Source organism: Triturus cristatus, chromosome 4_2, assembly GCF_964204655.1.
Source record: "Triturus cristatus chromosome 4_2, aTriCri1.1, whole genome shotgun sequence".
Classification (NCBI taxonomy): Eukaryota; Metazoa; Chordata; class Amphibia; order Caudata; family Salamandridae; genus Triturus; species Triturus cristatus.
The window spans coordinates 330,700,123-330,726,693 of NC_140586.1; the positions used below are offsets into that span (position 1 = coordinate 330,700,123).

General features: G+C 43.8%; 1 protein-coding gene and 1 long non-coding RNA gene across 2 annotated transcripts in view; both read left to right on the top strand.

The window, feature by feature from the left end:
• LOC146833817 (dimethylaniline monooxygenase [N-oxide-forming] 2-like) overlaps positions 1 to 26,571 on the top strand; it is a 602,486-nt gene that overhangs the window by 48,238 nt on the left and 527,677 nt on the right. Inside the window, exon 2 of the mRNA XM_085600095.1 lies at positions 3,580 to 3,717. Within this exon, the coding sequence (XP_085456221.1) occupies positions 3,586 to 3,717 (132 nt within the window). The 5' untranslated portion in view covers positions 3,580 to 3,585. The remainder of the gene's footprint in view (positions 1 to 3,579; positions 3,718 to 26,571) is intronic.
• Positions 6,670 to 10,820, top strand: LOC146833818 (uncharacterized). Its single transcript, XR_014960621.1, has 4 exons — positions 6,670 to 9,705; positions 10,106 to 10,130; positions 10,219 to 10,283; positions 10,693 to 10,820. It is a non-coding gene; the product is annotated as an uncharacterized LOC146833818 (long non-coding RNA).

A 26,571-nucleotide genomic window follows, 5' to 3' on the forward strand; every position in this document is an offset into this window, starting at 1 on the left:
CCCCGGCAACGGTACTCACCGGGTAGCACGAAACGGAAGGCCTCGGAACTGAACTGGACTGGACCGGACTGGATTCGACTCGACTCGGAACTTCGGAACCTGGTGGGCCTCTGTATACCTCGGATCTTGCTCTCTCAGCTAGGCTCTGGTCGGGATACTTCGCACTTCTCACCGCCTCGTCTGGGTGTTGATCGCAGCCTCAGTCGCCCCCGCTTGGCCGGAGGGAGATACAGGAAATCCTGCGGGTACGCGTAGTTGTCCGTCCAGCTGTGGCAGGAGACCGGGCCTGCAACGCACCTCCGGCGCGTGAGATGAGAAAGTGTCCCTATTCGGGCGCCAATTTATGTGGTAAATATTTAATTACCTGTACTATTTTTTTATGCGGTAAAGTCTAGTAAGAATAACTCAGTAAAAATAAGAGGCAGAATCCGTGGTATTAGAGGTTCTGAAAGGCTTTATTCCTTACAAGGAATTATGGTTCGAACCATAGGCATCAAATTCCATCACCACGAGGGTTCAGGAAGGGAACGCAATACATTATTGACAAGTAAAGATATTTATATGAAAAGCATTACATTAAGACAGATGCAGGAGGCGTAACAGCTGATAATACAGATAATAATACACATACGTAATGAAAGAAGGCGTAAACATAGGCGTAAACTAAAAACGTCATTAAACATGATGTCACAAGTGGGTGGATCCATTAGAGAATCCTGCAATGTCAGCAGAAATACTTGGCAGAGATGCGTGCGCAGCCGCATGACGTGTGATTGACGTGCAACTAGAGGGTGAAGGGAACTTGACATTTAGCTCTACATGTGGAGACAGAAGTCTGGGGGGTCATGTCAACCTAATCCCAAATCATATCTGATATCTTATGTTTAAAGAACTGTATTATCCAAAAGGAAAGGTCTCTCGGACGGAATCTATTCTATACTGACTGTTAGTGCGTGTACAAGCGTCTAAGTGTCTACATGAGATGCAAGGGGGCAGGAATCTTCCATGGTAACAGGGGCTATGAATTACTTGCATGAGGACAGTGAGGCCTGGCCCTTTGCTCGGTAGCTGGAAGAATGTTTACCTAAACTACTAGACAGGAATGCATCGGATGAGGAGCGGAGCAGATAATCTTGAAGGTGAAATACAGTTTTTGGCAGGCAACAGGCCGGATCAGACACCGTTAGCCGTGCAGGGAGTAGGACAAAGTTCATGGATACAGATGCGGGCTCAGACTGGAGCTTTCAGAGGCAGAAGGCAGGAAAAGGCTTGATGGCAGAATTCAGGGCCTACTCGCCTGAACTGTAAAACGTGGAAAGTGAACCACATAAAGTCGGTGGCCTTTCATACTTAGGAATGGAATATCTGACCCATTCATGGCGGATCTGAAAGAGGACATGTTGACGGTGGACGCACATGTATTTGCGTCTTCATAACTGGAACTGGAGGGAACATACATGTACTTGTAGCATGCACATGGAGCAGTTGGGGTCTAAGATAGGGGACATAACTGATCATAAAATTCATATTTCCTCAATTGTCATATTGCTTGGTCACAAGGCCAAGGACTTGTTTGTGCTTCGTCCCCAGGAGGTTGTCATCAATAGATATTGTCTGTTTCTTTTCTGTATGTTATTGACACACATATAGATCTGTTCTGCAGTAGCCTCGAGATTACACAGAACTCACATTATGACTGGTCCAACTGAGGTGACCTGTTGGGTGAACTGCTGTGAGATATTGCATCCAAACAAAGCTGAGGGGCTGAATGGGGAACCTGAGTCTACACAGAGATTGTGAAAAAGTAACTGTTCACGTCCAGAACTTATTGGAGTCCGCTGCTCCTTGTGTGCAATGTCTGTAACCTCTAGTCTCACTTTGACCATGGCATCGACACACAGGTCAGCTTGCTGTTGAAATCAATAGAACTTGTATTAGGGCCAGATGTATGAAATTTTTAGGGGTCGCAAACACAAAATCGGCCTATTTGCAACCGCTAAATACATCTGTGCAATGAACAAACCCTATTTTGCGAGTCAGTAACAAATTACTGACAGACAAAATAGGGTTTGCGATTCTCTATTAGGAAGTGACGTGCCATGAGCGTCTCTTTAATAGCGAGTCGTACTTCTATGTATGATGTACTGCGACCGCAATTGTGGTCACAAAACACTTGCCGTTTAACACCTACTTCAAGTAGGTCCTAAGCCACTCACCAATGGGAAGGGGTCCCTACGAGACCTCTTCCCTTTTGTGACTGGCAGTGGAAATATTTTTTAAGAGCAGGCAGTGGTCACATGGACCACTGCCTACTCTTAAAAAATGAAACAGAAATGTTTAATTTTTCTTTGTTAAATGCATCCCAGTTTTCCTTTAAGGAAAACGGGCTGCATTTTAAAAAACTGCTTTATTTAACAAACATCAAGTATAATGAGGTTACCCAGTGACCCTCAGAACCTGGGTATCTGAAATATATGCTAAAGTAGGTTCTGTCGGGAGAAGAATTATTACTTGAAACTTATCATAAACATTTATACATGAAGAAAGAAGAACACACCTAGTTTGACGTAATCAAAAGGAATTGTATTAGCAACCTAATTCATTTGTCTTTTTACCATTTTATCTGGTTGTAACATAGTTCAGCTGTCGCAAAAAAGAAAACAGTATTGCTAAACATCGCAAGGTAAACTAATCTGTGATAAGGTGATCTAGAGGTGACAGAGTGCTTAAAGTGACTAAAATATATACAGTGCTGCACAAGATGTATCTAAAATGTTCATTCAGTAGACATCAATCCCTATGCACATGAATCTCAAGTCCATATACAGTGCTGCTTTTCACATGGAGAGGATGTAGTAGGAAATAGATTATGCAGGCACATCACCATTTTGACCCAAGGAGTGCGTGATTCAGGAGGAGTCACAGCGGGTCTTCTTCAGGACAAGTGGGGACAGCCACTGAGGCTAGCAACCAAAGGCCAGTGGAGTACCTCAGTTGATGATCCACCAGGGGTTGGATTCTTGTCAAGGGTGATGAAGAATTTCATCAATATTAACACACCGAAGGTTGGATTGTAGGAGCAATGATGTTGGCTTCAGGTTTGGCATGAATCAGAATCTTGGAGCAGTGATGTTAGTGAATCACATCAGCTGTGGCTTTAGTCAAAAAGCTCTGGCTGGCAAGCTGTTCACTTCTTTGCCAGAGCTTTTTGACTCAAGCCACAGGTGATGTTATTCACCAACCAATGGAACTTACTACCTCTGGACATTCACCTCATGGACAACCACATTAATTGCAGAAAAAACGTAAAAGCCTGCCTTTTCTCAGATTCATTTTTATGCAACTTACACACAATGCAGCAGTAAAACCTCTAGCTCAGACATGAGAGTTCTCAGCATCTTTTAGCACTGTGATATCTCCTTGTAAATGTATTGTTGTAGCTTGATTGGGAGAGTGTCATTACATGCTAATAAAATGAAATTAGCATGCTAATAAAATTAAGTTAAATGTGTGAAATGTATGTTTGATGGCAGAGATTTTGGTGCACACTGACATGTTTTCATGATGTATCCCATCTAGGCGACCATGGTGAAGAAGGTTGCAGTCATCGGTGCTGGTTGCTCGGGGCTAGGAGCTGTGAAGTGCTGCCTGGAGGAGGGGCTGGAGCCCACCTGCTTTGAGAAGAGTGATGATATTGGAGGGCTCTGGAATTTCAAAGTATGTATTATTTCACACCATATGTCTGACATAAATGCAGCTAGTCGAAAATGTTATTAATTCACATACAGACAGGCAGGGTGATAGTGTAGTTATACATATTGCCTGTTCATTCTGGCTTGTGAAGCAGCAAGGGATGGGATTTGCACTGTGCAGATCCTCTGTTCAATTCAAGTACAAGCCGTACTCAAGTGGATGGACCTTTTGTCTTGATTGAGGCTTAACAGCAGCAGTTCAACAATTTATCAATGACAGTGTAGCACATTTTGCCCTACATGGATGACAGAGAATAGTAGATCCGGAAACCATAAAGTTTTCTTAGCAGATTAGCAAAGTTACAAACTCAAATCCAAAGCGAGTCCGCACAACAAACACAAAAGCAAGTTATTTAAAGATAGTTGTAAGAAAATCAAATAAGGTTCAATTTCACCTGAAGGAATATTTCCTACAGATAAGCTAACAATTCAAATGAGGTCAGGGAGGTTTAAGTAGCAGTTGTCAGCAAGTAAAGCCTCCAAGGCACAACCAAATGTTGGTTCTATTGGAAAAAAATAAAAATAAATGTGCTTGAGTGTTTAACTCTGAGCAGGCAAAGGTAAGCATAAGTTCTCAAGAGAGAAGAAAGGTGCACCTTCTCTCGAAAGAGAAAACATGAGCATTTTAATACAGATCTAGACAGTAACAATCTGAATTCGACTTACTCAGCAATGCAAAATTGAAACAAATCAGAATTCAGCATTTTGTGAATAAGATCTCTTAGCTCTCCTTCCCAGGCACCACACAAAGGAAACTCACAATTACACAAGCTGTTACATCACGATTAGAATATCTCGGACACAGGTGCAAAAGACTCATTATTTTACTTAAAATCAAACACAACTTGCAAGTATAGACAGTTCATGGAAAAACTAGCACAATTGCTATAATTAATTTAGTTATCTACTGCAACTATGATAATGAGCAACAGCCAATAGCGCAGTTTCGATGTTCGCAAAAAGTATTTCACTGAGGCCTACATTAACTATTACTAACTTAAAGTGAATACCTTTTAACTATAATTACTAGTAACATGAGACGCACTAACTATAGCCTATAGTCAAACTTAATATGGAACCACACTTTAGATGTATTTTTTTTAAATAAAATGTTTTATTATTCGCCATTCACACCTCTACATCTTCTTCATCACATTAGTTGCCTTCCATACACAGATACAATTTGCTCTCTCCTTCCCCCGCACATAGGTGTCACCACACTTTAGATGTATGTATATAATGTGTATGTATATATATATATTCACTGAAAAAAAACATAGGTTTTACAGACGTTATAGTAAAAATTAGCATTTAAAAAACCTTTGAAATGCACTGAATAAACCATAGGTTTCAGGGACGTTATAGTTAGAAATTAGCATTTAAAAAAACTTTGAAGTTCACTGAAAAAACCATAGGTTTCAGGGACGTTATAGTTAGTTGGTCATTTCTATCGTACAAAAACAGAGAAATTCGAACATTATAGTTAGTAGAGCTAACTATAACTTGAGCCCCCGCAATGCACTGCTGATGACATCACATATTACATCACTCATGACATGGTCAGTGACATCACTGATCACTGATGATATCTCAAATGACATCACTGATGACATCTCAAATGACATCACTGATGACATCATCCAGTGAATGTGTGTGTTTGTAAAGTTTAAATATTTTTTTATATATGTTAATGCCAAGGTGTATTGAAGAATGAGTTGGTGTATAAGTGTCTGGGTGGAGGATTTAATAGGTGTGTGACTGACTGTATAAGTTAGTGATTAAATGTCTCTTACTGAATGCATGGGTTAGTGACTAAACTGTGTGAATGTCTGTATCAGTCTCTCAGTTGTTGAATAAGCTGCTGCATGGGTTGATGATTAGGTACATGACTGTCTATATGGGTTACATATTGGTAGCATAAGTATTTGTATGGGTGGCTCAGTGTTTGTGTGTTTAGGTGGGTGGGCGGTGTGTGACTTTCTGCCAACATGTGTGAGTGACTAATTTACTGGGTGTATGGGTTAAATAGTGCATGTGGAAATAGCTGTTTTGGTAAGTGAGTGTGTGTATCAGTGTGTTGGTGAAAGAATGTATATATCACTCGTATATGTGTGAGTAACTACATATGTGAAAGGCAGTATATGTGAGTGTTGGAGTATATAAATGACTCTATGTGATAGTGAGTAATTGTGAGAGTGGCTTTATCAATGAGTGTGTACCTTTGTCAGTTATTGTAAAAGAGAGTAAGTATATGTTAGTATCTGTATGAATAGGTTAGATAGTGAATGTATAACTGTATAGGTGAGTAAAAGGCAGTGTTATAGATTCTTTACATGACTAGCTAGGTGTGTCAATAACTCTATGGATGAGTGACGGTGTATAAGTGTTTGTATAGGTGTATGAGTACATATAATAGTGCTGTATTGATGAGTGACTGTATGTATGAGTTACTGTATGGGTGAATGAATGAATGTGTGTGTATAATTAGGAAGTAGTCAGTGTGTATATAGTAACTGCCATTGATTTGTCTATGGTGTAGAAAATGGTAGTCAGTATTTTAGAGTGGGTGTATCAAAGGTTATATTAGGGTGTGATGATGTGTATCAGATTATCACGTGGATGATGTCATCAGAGATGTAATTTGAGATGCCATCAGTGATGTCACTGACCATGTCATGAGTGATGTAATATGTGACATCATCAGCAGTGCATTGCGAGAGCGCGAGTTATAGTTAGCTCTACTAACTATAACGTTCCATAGTTCTCTGTTTTTGTACCAGTGAAATGACCAACTAACTATAACGCCCCTGAAACCTATGGTTTTTTCATGAATTTCAAAGGTTTTTTAAATGCTAATTTATAACTATAACGTCCCTAAAATATATGTTTTTTTCGGTGAATTTCAAAGGTTTCGTAAATGCTAATTTCTAACTATAACGTATGGAAAACCTACGTTTTTTTCAGTGAATTTCAAAGCTTTTTTAAATGTCAATTTCTAATTATATTGTTCATGAAACCTATAGTTTTTCAGTGATTTTAAATTATCATTCCATTCTCAACCTGGTTAAAACAGAAGATATCGCCACTAATGCAAATAATATGCAGAGTAGGCCTTCCTGTACAAAAATAACACAAAAACACCATTTCTCGATATTTTCAACTAGCAGCCAAATCTGCAGTGCGTTCGTAAAACAGGCGATAAGCTGTGTTAGCAGTAGGAGTGTAACATCTGCCTTTTACTGGTGTAAAGTAGGACGACTACCTACAGTGTGAAAAGGAGCCCATCCCAGAATCACATCTGAAGACCAACACATGTCATAGAGCTACTGTTCATGCACCTCCGACCCCCAAGAAGTCCACAAAACCCACTGCCACCACCCTCAGGACCTCCCCCTGGACCACCCCCCTACCACCACCGAGGCAGCGCACAACAGGACAGCGGACCTTCCAAAAACGACATGGCCCCCCAGCCACACAATAGCTGAATGTAGCGAGATGTGCAAACCAAAATGTGTGAAGAACGCAAGTCACCCACCAATAATAATGCACACAATACTAAGAGTACAGGGTGACACATTGGCGCTTGCGGCTCGGGTGGCGGCAGCACTACAACAGGGACACCTGAATCAATTGATTCCTCATACAGCCCAGGACACAACCACGCCCAGAGCTTCAGAGTCATTGTTCACAGCCTCATGCAGGTCTGGCATACGCCAGGCCGGCCCAATCCGTTTACACATAAAGGGAGGGACAACAACGCTATATGGCCCAGCTTTTCATTGTAGTGATTTGCTGCCCACAGGTCTAGCTGACAGTACACTACAGCCACTCCCTGACGGCTGGTTTACACCCACACCACACCCATCAAGCACAGGCGTCACAGGACACGTGACCCTGCTAATAAAAATGACCAGATGCCATTTCCATTTCAGACTTGGTACACTGGATGCACTGCGGCTGGCACAGGTACACCGCCATGGGACGGTGAGTTTCGGTACACTGAGGTAGGAGCATTGTAAGTGCTGAGCGGGTATGCAGCCCGCGATGATGCCCCATCCCGGTGGTCCACACAGCTCATATTTTGTGTGCCCTGCTGGACCTCAGTGTAGGCCTGAGCCATCGAACAGCGGAGGCCTACCGCCACGTGCTTGGCCTCACTGGTCACTGAGTTAGTGGCACTGCAAGTGCTGAGTGGGTGTGCAACCTGCGATGATGATGGGTGCACTGGTATGTCCTCTGCCATTGCAAAATCAAGAGGCAGCACCAAATGTGAGACCCGTTGGCCTGCGGAGCGGGGCTGCATGATGTGGTGGGTGCCCTGTGCAGGAAAAGGTGAGCAGTGAGACCTGGGTGCGCTGGTGCGGGCAGACACCTGTGGGCGGCGGGAGTGGATGGGGTGCAGCAGCCTGGGTGCGCAGCGGTGGGACAGCGATTTAGGCGTGCGCAGTCGTATATACTCTGCCATTCCTCATTCTGTACTATGTTTCAGATGTGGGAGCTTGAGGGCTCTACTAGGTCCCGGCATGTGGTTGGAGACACAGTGGTGGCATAAAGGTTAGCTGTGAGGGTTTTGTCTACAGTGTGGGCACTCACTGACCCTCCTCATCTCTTCCTTTCTCTCCCTCACACTCTTTCTCTCTCTCTTCCTCTCTCTCACACTGGGGCATATCAGCAACACCCGGCGATAATTATCGCTCAGCGCTCTTAGCGTGAGGATAATTATTGCCGGGTAACGTGGATTTTTATCGCTGAGATAGCGTGCTATTAACAACGCTTATCTCCTCAGCGATAAAAATCCTCACGCTAACTGGCTTACGTTAGATTATGGCTGGAAACCCAGCGATAATGTCACACAATGTGGCGTTAGCTTGATGATAGGGACTCACAAACTTAGCCATGATATCCACCCTCAATAGAATATCATGGCTAAGTCAGTCCTGAAGCAGGCGTAAGGAAAGTAGCGATAACAGGGGTTATCGCTACTTTTCCTGACGCTATGCTTCATAGCGTGGGGCTTGATGATAGGAGAAATGTCGCCTATCGACATTTCTCCTGTCATGTTAGGTCAGGAACACCCACTTTGCATCTCATTAGAGATGCAAAGCTGGGCATAAAGAATCCCCACGCTGAAGCAAGGTTTCACGCGTTAGCGTGGCCTTGCTAATTAGGCGATAAAATTATCGCCGCTTTTCGGCCGAAAACGGCTGCCAAAGCGGCGATAATTTTTTATCGCCTGCTTGTAAATATGCCCCACTGTTTCTCTCTTTCTCTCTCTCTTCCTCTCTGTCTCTGTCTCACTCTTTCTCTTTCTCTTTCTCTCTCACTCTTCCTCTGTTTCTCTCTTTCTCTTTCTCACACTCTTTCTCTCTCTCTTCCTCTCTTGTTTCCGCAGCAGCGGGCAGTCACCTCTGGGCAGTGGGAGTGGATAGTGTGCAGCAGCCTGGGTGCACAAGAGCAGACAGACACCTCCGGGCACTGGGAGTGGATGGGGTGCAGCAGCCTGGTGCGCAGGAACGAGCAGTCACCTCCGGGCACTGAGAGTGGATAGGGTGCAGCAGCCTGGGTGTACAGCAGTGGACAGACACCTCTGGGCAGTGGGACTGGATGTGGTACAGCAGCCTGGGTGCGCAGACGCGGGCAGACACCTCTGGGCAGCAGGAGTCAATGGTGTGCAACAGCCTGAGTGCGCAGGCCGGACAGACACCTCTGGGCAATGGGAGTCTGGGAAAAGGTGAGCAGTGAGACCTGGGTACGCAGGGGCGGGCAGACACCTGTGGGTGGTGGGAGTGGATGGGGTGCAGCAGCCTGAGTGCCCAGGGGCGAAACAGAGAATTACGCGTGTGCAGTTGTATGTACTCTGCCATTACTCTTTTCATACTATGTTTCAGATGACTAAACTGGAGGGCTGCATTATGTCCCAGCACGTGATTGGAGACACACCGTTGGCAGAAAGGTGAGCTCTGAAGATTTACTCCACAGTGTCAACACTCACTCTCCCTCTCCATCTCTTCCTTCTGTCACTCACACTCTATCTCTCTCTTAGTCTCTATCTCTTCCTTTCTTTCTCTCACACTTTCTCTCTTTCTCTGTATCTTCTTTTCTCTCTCATTCTTTCTTTCTCTCTCTTCCTCTCTCTCACTCTTTCTCTCTCTCTCTCTCGCTCTCCCTCTCTCACACTGTTTCTCTATTTCTCTCTTCCTTGTATCTCTCTCTTTCTCTCTCTCACTCTTTCTCTCTTTCTCTGTCTTCCTCTCTCTCACTCTTTCTTTCTTTCTCTCTCTCACTTTCTCCGTTTCTCTCTTTCCTTTGCTGGATGCATGACTCACCATCTTATCTTTCTTTTTGTCTTGCAGGAGGTGATTCACAAATTGTACAGTTGTATGTACTCTGCCATTACTCTTTCTATACTATGTTTCAGATTACTAAACTGGAGGGCTGCCATTACTCTTTTTATACTATGTTTCAGATGACTAAACTGGAGGGCTGCATTATGTCCCGGCACGTGGTTGGAGACACACCAGTGGCAGAAAGGTGAGCTGTGAAGATTTTCTCCACAGTGTCAACACTCACTCTCCATCTCTTCCTTTCTGTCACTCACACTCTGTCTCTCTCTTATTCTCTGTCTCTTCCTCTCTCTCTCGCTCATTCTTTCTTTCTCTCTCTTCCTCTCTCTGACTCTTTCTCTCTCTCTTCCTCTCACACTGTTTCTCTCTTTCTCTCTCTTTGTATCTCACTCTTTCTCTCTCTCACTCTTTCTCTCTTTCTCTGTCTTAATCTCTCTCTCACTCTTTCTCTCTCTCTTCCTCTCTCTCACTCTTTCTCTCTCCTTTGCTCGACGCATGACGCACTAGCTTATCTTTCTTTTTGTCTTGCAGGCTGTGATTCTCTCTCCTTTGCTGCACACATGAAGCACCATCTTATCTTTCTTTTTGTCTTGCAGGCTGTGATTCACAAATTGTCGAGGGATGACACGCCATACCTGTACCTACTTTTATTTTGTTCTTTTGTTTAAATAGAATGTTTTATATGTAAATCCATACATGACTAAGATTCATATTTGTCCAACCTCACAAGCATCTGAGCCATTTTTTACGATCAAGATTCCCTAACGTGACTGTCACATTTGTTTGTGGGGGTGGGGGTGAGGGGTATGGCGGACAAGGAGCTGCTGCTGGGGGTGTCGGAGCAGTGTTGGGTGTCCGACCTGCGTGACCGTTGGCTCCATTGCATCTGTTCCCAGAGACTTGCGAGCCGGCAGGCTGGCTCATAGATGAAGAGCTGCGAGCCGACTGGCTGGAACAGCTGCGGGCCGACAGGTATAGGGAAAGGTGCGGGCCGTCGGCTTCCAAAGGGATAGCTGAGGTACAGTGATGTGGGGAGAGGGAGCGTGAAGGGGGTATCTCGCAGAGAGAGACCTGCTGTATATTTCCAGACTTTGCTTCACAGATTCAACTGCGGGCCCGAGAAGTCACACTCGAAGAGCTGCGAGCTGACCGGTGGTTCGCAGAGGGAGACTTGCGGGCCCAAGAAGGTTATTGGGGGTATGCTGGTGTTGTGGGAAGAGGGTGCGTTACCTGTTGATGTGGGGAGAGGCAGCGTGAAAGGGGTATCTTGCACAGATGGAGCTCCGGTATGTTTTCAGAGTTGCCTCAGACAGATGTGAGCTGATGGACTGAATCACAAAATGGCTTTTCAATGCTCATATAGTGTGACTTATCAGCAGTTCGCACCCAGGCTCGCAGAGGGACAGCTGCAGCCCGTGGGCTCGACTCGCAGAGGGAGAATTATGGGTTTGTCCGCTCCCAAAGGAACAGCAGCGTACTAGCCTGCAGAGGTAGAGGCACAGCAGCGTACTAGCTCGCAAAGCTAGAGAGCTGCGAGCCGACGGACTGGCATCTAAAGGCATAGCTGCGAAGTGGTGATGTGGGGAGAGGGAGCATGAAACGTGAATCTCGCACAGACAGAGCTCCGGTATATTTTCAGTATTGCCTCGCAGAGGTAGAACTACAGAGAGATACGAGCTGACGGACTGAATCACAAAACGGCTGCCAACACTTCCTAGTCTAAACAGTTTGCAGCCAATGAGCCGCAAGCTCGTGCTTGTTACGCCTCAACCAATCAGATGTCAGAATTCTCAAATATCGATATCTGTATAATGTGATATTTCTCAAAAACTGTTGAACGGATTTACCTCATTTAAACAAAAGCGTGCTTTCTGGACCACGACCTTTCTCCCTGCCAAATGTGACGTGTCCGCTCACAAAGAGGCACAGCAGCGTGCTAGCTCGCAAAGGTAGAGAGCTGCAAGCCAACGGACTGCCTTCTAAAGGCGTAGTTGTGAGCTGGTGATGTGGGCAGAGGGAGCGTGAAAGGGGTATCTCGCACAGACAGAGCTCCGCTATATTAAATTGCCCCGGGACCTTTGTTTTATATTTTCACTCGATGTGAGGCACAAGATGGCTGCTAACACTTCCTGGTTAGCAGCCAATCAGAAGACACTTCCTGGTTTGAAGTGTTAGCAGCCAATCAGAGGCAAGCTCGTGCTCAGGAGTTAGGCTCCGCCCAGATATATATATATATATATATAGATATTTTTCCTTTAATATCTTCTAAACTACTGAACTGATTTACACCATTTCAACAAAAGCGTGATTTCTGGACCAAGACCTTTCTCCCTGCGAAATTTGACGTAATTCCATTCAGCAGTTTGACCTGTAGCCTTGTCTAAAGTTTCCTATGGAAAATGCATTGAGTAAACACGTTTTGGGATCCCCTTTTTTCTCAGCCCCCCCTTGACCAATCACCCCAAACTTTCCAGATAGGAGCTGATCAAAAAAAAAGAAACTTTTGGGAAAATTTCATAAAGATTTGTCAAACGACGCCAAAGTTATAAGCACATGAAAAAATGCTTTTCCTATGGAAACGTGGTCCTAACTATAACTATCTACTGGCGACTGCCAGTAGATTATATATATATATATATTATCTACTGGCGGTCGCCAGTAGATAGTTATAGTTAGGACCGTGTTTCCATAGGAAATCTCAAAATTCTATTTTGAATAACTTTGGCGCCGGTTGACGAATCTTCGCGAAATTTTCAAAACTAATGGGGCGCTCCGCTCAGCTGCTACCCTGAAAGTCTCGGCCGAGAAAAAAGGGGATCCCAAAACGCGTTTTCCCCATGCATTTTCCCATAGGACCTTTAGTCGAAGGTACAGCCCGAACGGCTGAACAGAATTACTTGAAATTTGGCAGAGAGGTAGTCCTCAGGTCAGGGATGTGCCTTTTGCATATATGGAGTCAATCTGTTCAGTAGTTCCTGAGAAATTACAGTTAAAAGCACATACATATCTATAGCCGCACACCGTGCACGCACCGTGCGCGCACCCTAACGTGCGCGAGCGTAATTCTGATTGGTTGTTACATGTCAGTCAACGTTCGAATCGGTCGAAATCAGGAAGTGTCGGCCACCATTTTGTTTGTTTTCAGTGCGAGATTATAAAAGGAAGGTGGCGAACGTGAAAAGGGGGCAGGGTAGAGAGTTCCTGACCCCCTAGCCTTTGTCAGGGGGTTCCTGAAGGACCCCGAAGGCAGAAAAAAACATTTAAAACATTTTTTTTTAAATCACGGGGGTGCGCGCACCGTGCGCGCACCGTGAAAAACCATAAAAAAAATAATCATAATTGAATACGTAGTTTATTGAAAAAGAAATATATATAAAAAAAAATTTATAAATACATAACTTAGCATTTAAAAAACCGTACAAATTCACTTAAACAACCATAGGTTTCACACACATTATAGTTAGGAATTAGCATTTAAAAAACCTTGCAAATTCACTTAAAAAACCATAGGTTTCACACATGTTATAGTTAGGTGGATATTTCACTCATAAAAAACCAATGAAATTCCACTGTTATAGTTAGTTCAGATAACTATAACTCGCACGACCGCCACTCTATCACAAGGATGATGTCATCAGTGATGTCAAGAGTGATGCCACTGACCATGTCATGAGTGATATAATATGTGACGTCATGAGCAGAGGATTGCGGGCGCGCGAGTTATAGTTATCTGAACTAACTATAACGGTGGAATTTCATTGGTTTTTTACGAGTGAAACATCCACCTAACTATAACATGTGTGAAACCTATGGTTTTTTAAGTGAATATATATATATATATTCACCACACTTCCAGACAGGAATGTCGGTGCCGTGTCTTTACGAAAAAATGCTTTTAATGTCAGCTGTTAATGTTAGTGTTAGATGTGTTTCGCCTGCCCAGCATGCTTGCTCACTAAGTTACTCGTTAGTGAGCAAGCCTGCTGGGCAGGCGAAACGCATCTAACATTAACAGCTCACATTCAGAGCATTTTTTTGTAAAGACATGGCGTCGACATTCCTGTCTGGAAGTGTGGTGAATATAATCAGACCATGTTTGGGTGGTCCGCCGACCCGCCCTCTGTTCTGGAGGTGGTGGGTGTTCTCAAGCAAGAGTGGAACATATATATATATATATATATATATGTATATATATATATATATATGTATATATATATATATATATTCAGTCACAACAGGTTGCCCCCTAGGAAGAGCCCACACGGGTAGGTATCTTTATCATTGTTTAATGGAAGCTGCAGCGCAGTCGTTCATGGCATCTCACATCGTATTCTTTAAAGCCGACGCGTTTCGTGCGTTTCATGCTAACTCGCACCTTGTCACAGGCAATGTCTCAAGCAAAGAAAGGCAGTTCGAGCACCTCTTATTCACCTGATACCGTATCCTCAAGTGAGTTGTCATGCTGTGCACAATTCAAATTCAATAAAACCCCAGTGGGTGATGTGAAATCCTGCTTGCGCTGAGTTGCATCTTTTAACTTCCACCACGACCTCCTGTCCCAACTGGTAACCACCATATTACCTACTGGCGGTAGTCATTAGGTAGTTATAGTTAGGACCAAGTTTCCATAGGAAGAGCATTTTTTGTTTTGCTTATAACTTTGACATCGTTTGATGAATCTTCATGATATTTTCCAAACTAATTCTGTGATCATATCAGCTCCTATGTTAAATGTTTGGTGGGAGATTCCTCAAGAGGGGATGAGAAAAAAGGGGGTTCAAAAACGTGTTTTCTCCGTGCAATTTCTATAGGAAACTTTAGACAAGGCTACAGATCGAACGGGTGAACGGAATTACCCCAAATTTGGCAGGGAGAAGGGTCTTGGTCTAGAAAGCACACTTTTGTTTATTTGGTGAAAATCCGTTCAGTAGTTTTGGAGAAATATCAAAATTTACAGATATCGATGTTTGGGAATTCTGCCATCTGATTGGCTGAGGCGTTACGAGCACAAGCTTGCTGGTTATTGGCTGCGAACGGTTGCAAATAGGAAGTGTTGGCAGCCATTTTGTGATTGTGTTGAAGTGAGTAAGGGGAAAAAAGGGTGAAAAAAGTAGTAAAAAGGAGGGTAGGAGCGCTGTGAGCTCTGTGGGGTGGTTAGGGTGTGCTATACAGGGAGTGTGAAGCGAAGTATTCACCCCTACCAGTGTGAAAGTGCTGTTTTGACCAGAGTGAGATGGTGCTGAGGTAAGGTACCGGTACACTCGGGGATGAAACCGTGCGCTTAAACCGTGAGCTGATTGCTGTAAACTGATGTGCTCTGGGCACTGTAGCATACTGGCCACTGAAGCATAGCTGTGCAAGTGGTGTTAGTATGCGTTTAGACTATAGCGGGAGTGGGAAGCAAACTACTCACTCCTACCGGTCTAAAGACTCGGGGATCAAACTGTGAGCCTAAGCCTTGAGCTGATTGCTGTAAAGGGATGTGCTGTGGGCGCTGTAGGATACTGCCCGCTGTAGCATACCTGTGTAAGTAGTGTTAGTATGCGTTTATACTATACAGGGAGTGGGAAGCGAACTACTCACCCCTACCGGTCTGCAGACTCGAATGCAGAATATTGCAATGCCACAGAAGACAAATGGTGAAATCAGGTGTGTCTAAGAAAGTGGCTGTGTGTAGTAAAGCAATGGAGTCTTCAAGTTATATAAAAAGTGTCTTTATTTAAGTGCCATAAATGGACCCACTGGTGCAAGAGCTAAGGCATCCAGCAGAGGCACACTCCAACTGCTTCTGCTGTATTCAAACCTAAGCTCCTGCATCAGTGTATTCCACATTACATGTTACAGTTCCATGTGACATAAACAATAGCTGTTAGACATGAATGACTAAATTCTATAATGAAAATAAAGGTAGGATACGATTACCACACTGTGCCAACCAGTTCCTAAACAATGTTGTGTCTTTTTATCTTGATCGCCAGCTCGTGAGCAGAGGCTGAGGATGAGCTAATTTGTGTGGAAGGGTTTCCTGGATAACAGGGAGGAAGAGAGACGTGTGCACAAAGAATAGACATGGTTTCAAAATGGATGTCGGGTTTAGGCTAATTTAGCAAGTAAATAGCGTATTTGAATAGGCCATACATCACCCATGCCTGGTTAGGCTGGAGACGTAAGGGGCAATAATGAAAACAGAGTTCAAATGCCTGATCATACTTAGAAAGTTATTATATGAAAATAGTTCAATTGAAGTGTATTAAAAAAATGAATAGGAAAAAGTCAAAAAAGTTGGAAAAAAGTCAATCCAAGAATAACGTGAATTTCTTACAAGTCTTGAAGATTGCAGTCCGGAAGTTCTTCAGCGGCTTGAGATGCGTAATTTTCCAAGAGGCGATTGTTGCCATCATGTGAGAAAAGCAAAGCGATCCAATTCATATCCCCGAAGGTACAGTAATGTTCCTCGAATGTTGGAGTGGCAATTTGAATTGGCAGGCAATCTGCGATGTTGTCAAAGGTCGCACGTTGCAGGAGATCTTTCGTGGCTGCGCAGAAATCCCATTCCGCCAGGATACCATTTTGCGTTGCATCCGCCATTGCTCCATTGCCCGAACAATCAAGTTCATGGTTTTCAAGATACTCCATTAGCTGCTGGATATCGGGAGCAATTGTTGGGATGTTGGCAAGGCAAAGATCCATTCGCCAGTAGACTGGGCAAGTTTTGCAATAAAAAGATGGTTGCACCCAGATTGCATATGTGTAAATAAATGTCATGTTGTAGCTAGCTCCGATAATAGATAGGGGCAGGCAGCCGAAAAGTTGTTCCATTTTTTCACGGTATTGATGTAGCTTCGCGTAGAAGCGTATTCTGTCGGACATGCTTGTTACCACAGGGAGCGCAGCCATTTTTTACAAGCAAAAATAGTAGTAGGATTGCCGCAAACAGAGCGAGAATTATGGGCACTGTTCCTGTTATTCCAGAGATGATCAAATCAATGAAGTCTGGTATTATACCAAAAACTGTTTGAAAGCCAGTGACAATGCCGGAGGAGACAGTGTTAAAAAAGTGTGCCAGAGCTTCAGTGTCAGATGTGTTGAAAATTGTGTAACAATTCACAAAGTGTAATGGGAGGTTCGTATTTAAATGGGACTGTATTTTACTTGAAGTTCGTGCTATCTGCAGTCGATACATTTCTTTTGCAGAAGTGAGGGATACTTCTGTTTGAAACAAAAGCGCTTTCAGTTTGCTCAGTTTAATGAAATCTGTTTTTAAAGTAGGTATTGAAGGCCAAGTTGAACTTTGGGAGTTACTTTGTGTGGGTGGGAATAGAGATTGCCACAGGAAGTTACTCAGTTTGAAACAGTAAGGACATACAGCATGCCAGCTCACATTCCGTAGCAGTCCATGTTATTAAGAAGCAGATAACTGCCGTTAGAAAGCTGTGTGAATGTTGGTCTGATTGTGGGAGTTGGCGTGCTTTTAAGAAAGCACACAAGATTGGGGGCTGTAAACTTAGAAGTGTCGTGCAGTTGGACATTCTTGCATAGTAATGAATGACTGCAATTGTGGTCGCACTTTTCACCTGTGAGAAAACCTTCTGTATCCTCTCTAAGACAGCAATATGTAAATGGGAGAAACCACTGCTCGTGAATAAACATGCTACCTTATACAATCACATACAACATGACAAACAACATGTACACCTAGCAGACACAACAACACTACGTACTGTGGGAACCGTGGCTAGCCATGTACACAAACCAAACATTGCATGGCACCTCTGCCACACAATGCAGAATGCGGGGAGAGATGGGAGCAAAGTATGTGCGAAGGTGGCAAGTGATTCTCGATTATAAAAGTATACAATGCAAAGTGTTGAGGGGATGTGCCGGACAGACTTGAGTATGCAGAGCACAGACATGTACATGTCAACATACACTGATGGTCTATTGAGTGAAGTGGACAGTGGACGCAACCATGATAGTACAGTCAGTAGGGAAGATTATGAAAACAGAGCGCATTTGTACCGCCCCCCCAAAAAATCTTTAGCGTGGTGGGCTGGCTCGGCGTACGCAAGGCTAGCGTAGGGGTAGGAATAAAAGGCATGTTTCTCTGGGTCTGGTTCTCTTCCGGAATGGCGAACGTGTCTGCCAGGTCTGCGCAGCTTACACCGCCACAAGGCTGACGGTGTGAACGAAGGTGGCTGTGTGAATGATGCTCTCAGCCTACTGGTACCCAGAAACCGTCATGGTCGCTGCGACGCATATATGCCCCACAGTTCACCTTTCGACACCGCTGTATTTGAAAGAGGGCCCACCATGTGCCGGGCGAAAGCTCTTGGGCCGAGGTCTGTGAGCTCGGAAGGCTCATGAGATCAACGCTGGCTACCGCGACACAGGCACACAGTGCCCAGCCTGAGGTCCAGCACCGTGGAGTGCTCTGTATACTACTAACACAGTAGTCCAACAGGTACCAACAGTGGAACTGTGTCTTGATCCCACAATGGACGATGTTAGAACTGCATCTGAGAGTGCAAATGAAGGTACTTCCTTCGACCAGGTGCAACCAACTTTAGGTCCCAACAGTGGAACGGTGTCTTGATCCCACAATGGACGATGTTAGAACTGCTTTTGAGAGTGGAGATGAAGGTACTCCCTTTGACCAGGTGCAACCAACTTTAGGTCCCAACAGTGGAACGGTGTCTTGATCCCAGAATGGATGATGTCCGATATTACCTGCTGCTTGGTTTTCACACAACTCCCTTACACTGCATCACACTCTGCGCTTCCGTAGCTAACTGCTGCACATGATTACTGGGCTTGGCTGACTGCAGTCGCTGGAGTACATCGCGGTACAGCAGGTCTGAACAGTGAAACGGGGTCTTGATTCTATGATTGAGGATGTCAGAAGTTAAAGTCTGTGATGATTTCTGTGTACCCCCTCCGATCAGGGTCAACCAACTCTGTGCTTCCGAATCCAACAACACGTGGCTGTGAGGCGTTAATGACCACTGCTTTTGGCCTACACTGCGGTCAGCAGGGCTCACAATTCAGATCGAGTGGTGATTGTTTAATTACAGAGTCCAGTAGGCAACTAACTACAACGTCTATTGAAATATACACAATATCCTTTTAGTATACTTGCTTGAAGAACTTTTTTTAGATGAGTTATAGGTTTACTACCATGACCAAATTCTTCTTGGTAGTGGAAAAAAACACTGAATAACAGTCTACACTGTGGACAGCAGAGATCGCAATTCGAATTGTTTTGATTTACGTTGCTGTGGGCCCTTGCTGACTGCTCTCTCTGGCCTACACTGCAGACAGCAGTGTTCACAATTCGCTATTGTAGATGATGCAGTCCTGTGGGCAACAGACATTGCTCCTAGTATGGCCCGCCCGCAGCACGCATCATCGCTGGCTGTGCAGTTGCTGAATGCTTTTGATGTGGCTATCTGAGTGCACTAGAACTGATGGACCCTTTATGATACAATCTTTTTGTGTATTATTTCAGATCTACTGCCTGTATCTCAGTATACCACAAGTTAAAGGTTCTTTTACGATAGAATCTTTTGTGTATTATTTCACATCTACTGTCCCTACCTTACTGCAGCACAAACTATTGACCCTTTTATTATTGAATCTCTGTGTGTGATCCAATGATTACTGTTGTAGTTGATGCTAGTAGCAACCATTCCCTGAGGGCTGGTTTACAATCACCCCACACGCATCCAGCACAGACGTTACTGGATATGGAACCCTGGTAATAAAAAGGAGTCGAGCGCATGTGCCCGTACCCATTTCCACTATCTATCTGTGTCTGTGTGTTCATTATCTATGCATGATACTGCCCCAGGGCTGTACCACATTACATTGTGCTGTGGACAGCGTATTCAATCATGTTACCTCTGGTTGATGATGGTCACATGTTGTGTGTAGTGTAAGATATGTGTACATTGCAAAAAGTTTTCAAAAGAGCTCTCTAAGCAGAAAAGGTGTGTCTTATCAAATGCTGTAGAGAGAATGACTAAAGTGGGTGGCATTCTCCAACTGCTACAATGGGAAATGTTATGAACTAATCAAATACTTTTTTTTAAGGTCACATGGCAATCGCGCACCCAGCACGCAAGGAGACCGCACCCGACGCAAGTTTATTACAGTTAGAAATATATAAATGTTTAAAATATTTTAGATTATCGCTTGCTCTCATATACACTTCAAAGTTATTTAGATATAGTTTTGAGACATAAAAAAACTAGCATACTGTCAGCGTTTAGGACGTATTTCTTAAAAGAAAGGCAAAACTGATTTCAACTGCATTAGGAGCGTGTTTACAGCAGTCAATAAATGGTTGACCGGCCGTATTTAACAGTGCCTCGTACTGTGCTATGAAGCCCCACTGGGTGGAGTCGATGCTACATAAGATATTACATAAATAATTATAAGGGGTCTGTTAACTTTGTTATTCTGTTCAGAGGTGGGGGTCTGTCCTTTAACTGAAGACCCAATAAGAGATGGCAGCTAAAACTTGTTTGAAGAGGTGACCCCTTTCACTGGACCTATTTACCTCTCTTATCACAAGAGCCGGCCCGCTGTCCCCAAACTAACCCTTCCAGCCACCTTTTCAGATCTCTTATCCGTCACCAGCGGCCTCTGCCCATGTGAGAGACATTAAACCTCTGTTGGCACAGTTGGGCCAAGTGTCTGGTGTCAAAGGACAGCTGGTTATACAGGGGCTCATTCACAGGGCCTCGGCAGCCGCTCAGAAGAAAAGTGAGGCAAACACACCTGCATCCTGCAGCCAGTCAGCCAAGCATGGTTCGAGTCACTCCGTGCCGAGCCGGAGGCAGCCGCTGCACTACAGAGTAACACTTTTGGCGCACATGCGCACGATGTAAAGCATCACGTGCATGCGAGAGCGTGGACAGGTCAGGCAAAAGAAAGTGCGAATGCAGGCAGCCAATCATATGGAAAAAAAAGCATTTACAAATGCAATAGGACTCGTGTTTACGCGAGTCCTATTGCATTGTAAACAAAAATGCGGGCGCCGAAGAAGGCAGGAACGGGAGTGGGTGGGGTCAGAGAAGTCACGGACTTTGGGAGGGAACAGGGAGAGGCAGGGGAACAAAAGAGTTGCTTATAAAAATAACGTCATGGCAGTAAGGAGACGGGACCAATACGCCAGCAACCAATGAGAAGGCAGCATTTCAGATTTGAGACAATCAAAAGCATGGACAGAAAGTGGGTGGAGCTTCCCCCACAATACTGTATACAGCATCTCTCGCCAAGACAGCGAATGCGCTGCCTAGGTGAAACCCAAAAATGAGGGAATGTCGTACCCAGTGCGACACCATACGTCTATGATGTAACACAGGACCTGGCGCGACCTTATACTTATATGATGTTAGGCGGGATGCGGTGCCATGAACCCGTCGGATACGAAATGCGCATCCTTTACGAGTTTAGCAATATGGCAGATAGGATTTGCGTGCTGATGGAGCTTGGTACACTACTGGTACGGGACTCCAGTTTAAAAAAAATAAAATATATGCATACTTTTTTTGAAGATATAAAACATTCCATAATTTTTAAAATAAAAAAAAAGGATAATAGAGTTCCAAAATATTACCAAAAAATAGAAAAAATATAGGTTTTATAAATATTAAAATATAAAATTTAAAAAAACTTTGAAATTCACTGAAAAAAAACATAGGTTTTACAGACGTTATAGTTAGGAATTAGCATTTAAAAAACCTTTGAAATTCACTAAAAAACCATAGGTTTCAGGGACGTTATAGTTAGTTGGACATTTGACTCATATAAAACCAGAGAAATTCGCCCGTTATAGTTAGTTGAGCTAACTATAACTTGCGCGCCCGCAATGCACTGGTGATGACGTCACATATTACATCGTTCATGACATGGTCAGTGACATCACTCAACCTATGTTTTTTTCAGTGAAAAAAAATATACATATATATATTGGAAACCGGCGCCAGACTTATTGGGAATAGAATGTTGCAGATTTCCTATGGAAAATAGGTCCTAACTATAACTACCTACTGGCGACCGCCAGTAGGTAATATATATATATATATTCACAGAAAAAACCATAGGTTTCAGGCACGTTATAGTTAGGAATTAGCCTTTAAAAAACCTCAGAAATTCACTGAAAAAACCATAGGTTTCAGGGGTGTTATAGTTAGCTGGACTTTTCACTTGTACAAAACCATTGAAATTCCCCCGTTATAGTTAGTTCAGCTAACTATAACTCGCGCGCCCGCAATGCACTGCTGATGACGTCACATATTACATCACTCATGACATGGTCAGTGACATCACTCATGACATCACTCATGACATCTCAAATGACATCACTGATGACATCACTGATGACATCATCCAGTGAATGTGTGTTTTTCTGAAAATTAAATATGTTTTATATATGTATATCTCGATGGAAGAATAAATGGGTATATAAGTGTCTAAATGGATGATTTGTTTTTGAAAAATTGATTGTGTAACTGACTGATTAAGTATATCATAGTGAATACATGGCTTAGTGAGTAATGTTTAAATATGTAAATATCTGTATCAGTCTCTCACTTTTTGTATAAGTGGCTGCATGGGTTGGTGAGTAGCTACATGGGTGTCTATATAGGTTATTAGTTGGTTTTTTGAGTATCAGTCTGAGTGTCTGCATGGTTCGGTGGGGGGTATTACGTAGTGCATAGGTGCATGAATGAGTGACTCACTGTTTGTATGTGTTGAAGACAGCATGTGTGCAGGACTGTATGGGTGGATGAGTGTGTGTATGGGTGTGTTAGTGAGTGAATGACTGTCTCAATAGTGTCTTTATGAGTAACTACATATGTTTTAAACTAGTATATGTGACTATTGTTGTATATAAGTGAGTATATGTGAGAGTGAGAGATTGAAAGAGTTCCTGGATGAATAAGTATGTGTTTCTATAAGTGATTGTTTAAAAGACTAAGTATGTGTAAGTTTCCGTAGAAGTAAGTGTGGTGGTGTGTGTATAACTGTATATGCAAGTAAATGTATGTTTGATTCTTTATTAGCATGAGTGACTATGTGTGTGAGTAACTATGGATGAGTGGCATTGTGTAACAGGATGTATAGGTGTATGAGTACATATGATGAGTGAGTACATGTATGAGTGACTGTATAGGACTGTTGGTGAATGAGTGGATGTGTATGTGGATCTTAGAATTACTGAAGAGGTTGTTGTAACTGGTATTGGTATGTCGATTGTTTTGAAAATTTTAGTCTCTATTTTTGAATGTGTGTATCAAAGGTTATATTAGGGTGAGAGGAGGTCTGCCACTCTATCACAAGGATGATGTCATCAGTGATGTCATTTGAGATGTCATCAGTGATGTCATGAGTGATGTCACTGACCATGTCATGAGTGATGTAATATGTGATGTCATCAGCAGTGCATTGCGGGCGCGCGAGTTATAGTTAGCTGAACTAACTATAACGGGGGAATTTCAATGGTTTTGTACAAGTGAAAAGTCCAGCTAACTATAACACCCCTGAAACCTATGGTTTTTTCAGTGAATTTCTGAGGTTTTTTAAATGCTAATTCCTAACTATAACGTGCCTGAAACCTATGGTTTTTTCTGTGAATTTCAAAGGTTTTTTAAATGCTAATTTCTAACTATGCCTACAGAGATAGGACATGTGAAGAAAGAAGAAAAAATGCACAGAAAGAAAAAAAAGAAGTGCAGAAAGAAGCAACAGAAGTCCTCAAAGACGAAGAAAACTGCAGGAAGAAGGATAACGTGCAGAAAGAACAAAAAGAAGAGCAGAAAGAAGCCTTGTTGCAAAATCATCCTGTACCCTCAACTTTTTCAGACGGATACTGGTGGTAACTGAGTCTGACTAACCAGTCCTAGAGCCAGTGCTATGTTAAAAGACACTTAGAATACAGTGAAAACACCTACATACACTAGGGAACATTATGCATTGGGGTCCCCCTGTGATTAGCATGACCTCCTCTGTAAGCCCCTAGTATATAATAGGGCAGGGGGATTAAAAGTACCTCTTAAAACAGGCCACAGGCCGTTTTTGCACACGTTAACTCAGGCCCCGTCCCCTCCCTTCACCACTGTGTAAACACGCCCTGTGTCCGTTTTTAGTTGGGAGATTAAGTTCATTTGAATCCTGAGGGTCCCTAGGGTCCAACTAGCCCACTAGGTACCTCCAGTAAGTGCCACAGAGCTGCGTTGCAGAGAGGTGTAAAAAGTGGCACGGCCTGGACCACCTCTCTGCAATGCAGCTCAGTGGCGCTTACTGGAAGCACTTGGTGGGCTAGTTAGCCCCCAGGGGCCCTCAGTATTGAAAGGAAATTATATCCCCAATTTAAAACGTGCCATAGTGCGTGTTTGCACACGTCACCTCAGGCCCCGTCCCCTCCCTTCACCACTGTGTAAACGCGCCCTGTGGCTGTTCTAAGTTGAAATATTAAGTCCCCTTGAATCCTAAGGGTCCCTAGGGTCAAACTAGACCACTAGGTACCTCCAGTAAGCGCCACAGAGCTGCGTTGCAGAGAGGTGTAAAAGGGGCTTGGTCTCAGAACACCTGTCTGCAGCGCAGCTCCCTGGCGCATACTGGAGATGCCTGTTGGGCTAGTTGGCCCTCAGGGACCCTCAGTATTGAGGAGGAATTAATTCCCCAACTTACAATTCGCCAGGGGGCGCGTTTGCAGAGTGCTGCAAGGAGGGGGCGTGGCCTCCGGCGCGATGCCAGTCTTTTTTTTATTTTAATTTTTTAAGAAGGGGGGCTGTGTGGTTCCCCTTCTTATTCTAATTTATTGGCCCTGATGACCCCATCCTCCAGGGCCTGTCTCCTAATTATATTTTTTGGACCCCAATCCCCAGGGCCAGCCACTGTTTTTTATTATTTTAAAAAAATATATATTTATAGACACACCTAGGACATGCTGGACAAACCGTACGTACCTATCACCATGACGATTTGCGTGATATTCATTAAAAGGCGACTATGCATACAATGAATCCACGTGGAATGTATTTACACCACTAGTGAAGCTCTGACATGTCTGATGCCCTACCGTGCCTAATCCCGGTAGACACCCTTGTCGTTTATTTATACAAACATGGGTAGCTATTGACGGGCACATTTAATACACATGCACACCAAGCCATTCAAAGGGGATTCGACAAAAATTCGTCCAAAACTATGCAAGAAACCCCCCTCACGGTTAATAAAACACACATCCACTGCCGGATGTGTAATAATTTTTTTTTTACTCTCTGGAAAGGGGACAAACATCACTTGAGAGTCACAGCGCGCTCCTGGCAGAGCCCAATGCTGTGTTACACCCACCATTGCCTGCTGAGTGCCACACACCTCTGTGTTGTATTCCACTAGCTAGTGCATATGCTATGACACTCTCTAGCCCATGTGCACTGTAACACCACCCCGTGAATATGTCATGCCACACTTGTCTTCGCACGGGTTATATTGCCCCATCTAACGTGCCTTCCTCGATGCCTATGTTATAACGCACAGTGCTATGCCATACATATTACAATCTGGGATCCATATCTTTGTCACAGTGCATATGCAACGTTACACTCCCCAGCACATATTTTATATTACAACTTTAGAGACTAGTTAGGTTACACAACACTGCCCTGTGCATATTACACTCCAAGGCGCATATCGCATAGCACGCGCTAGTGCCTGTGCTATCTCGCGCTCTCCAATGAATCTGTCATTGCGCACAATGTATTGCATATTATATTTCACGCCCGGTTCATCTTATATCACACTTTTTGGTGCATAGTTTATACCATACAATATATCTAGTTTTCATTTTCAATCGTGCTCTCAGGACTATGTTCTATATAACACTGTGTTCACCTACCCTTTTCACGGGCATTACATTTTGTGATAGGGGGTGGAGGGTCAGGGGGTGTTTCTGCCAAGTGAGCCCGGAGTCACAGTCACAAACGTCCTCTTCTTCCTGAATAAAAGTGAGATTATGCTGCATACTTGTTCATATTTTAAGTAGTTTGCACAGACACACGTTTTAAAAACAATAAAGTTCCTAATACCCGCCTTCTCTGAACAGTTCGCTTGCTGCCCCATCCCCCTCCTCCCTATCCTCTGTTGTGTGAATCCATGGACTAGCCTCCTCCCTCCTGCCATGCATGGTCTGATGTGCTGCCACTGCCCTCAATTTAGTATGATGTACCAGTCCACTCCTCCTGCCCTCCATTGCCCAATTCTATGCCCCATCATTGACCTCCTGCTTAAACTCTGTGCTTAGCTTGCTGCCCCTATTCTCCTTCCCCCTGCCCTCCGATGTCTTTGTGCATGCCCCTGCTCCATCCTTTTTGCCCACCATGTTCCATGGACCTGCCACTCCTATCTACTCTGAGTGTTCTGTTGAGCTGCCACTCCCCTCCCACCTGCCTAGCATTGTCAGATGA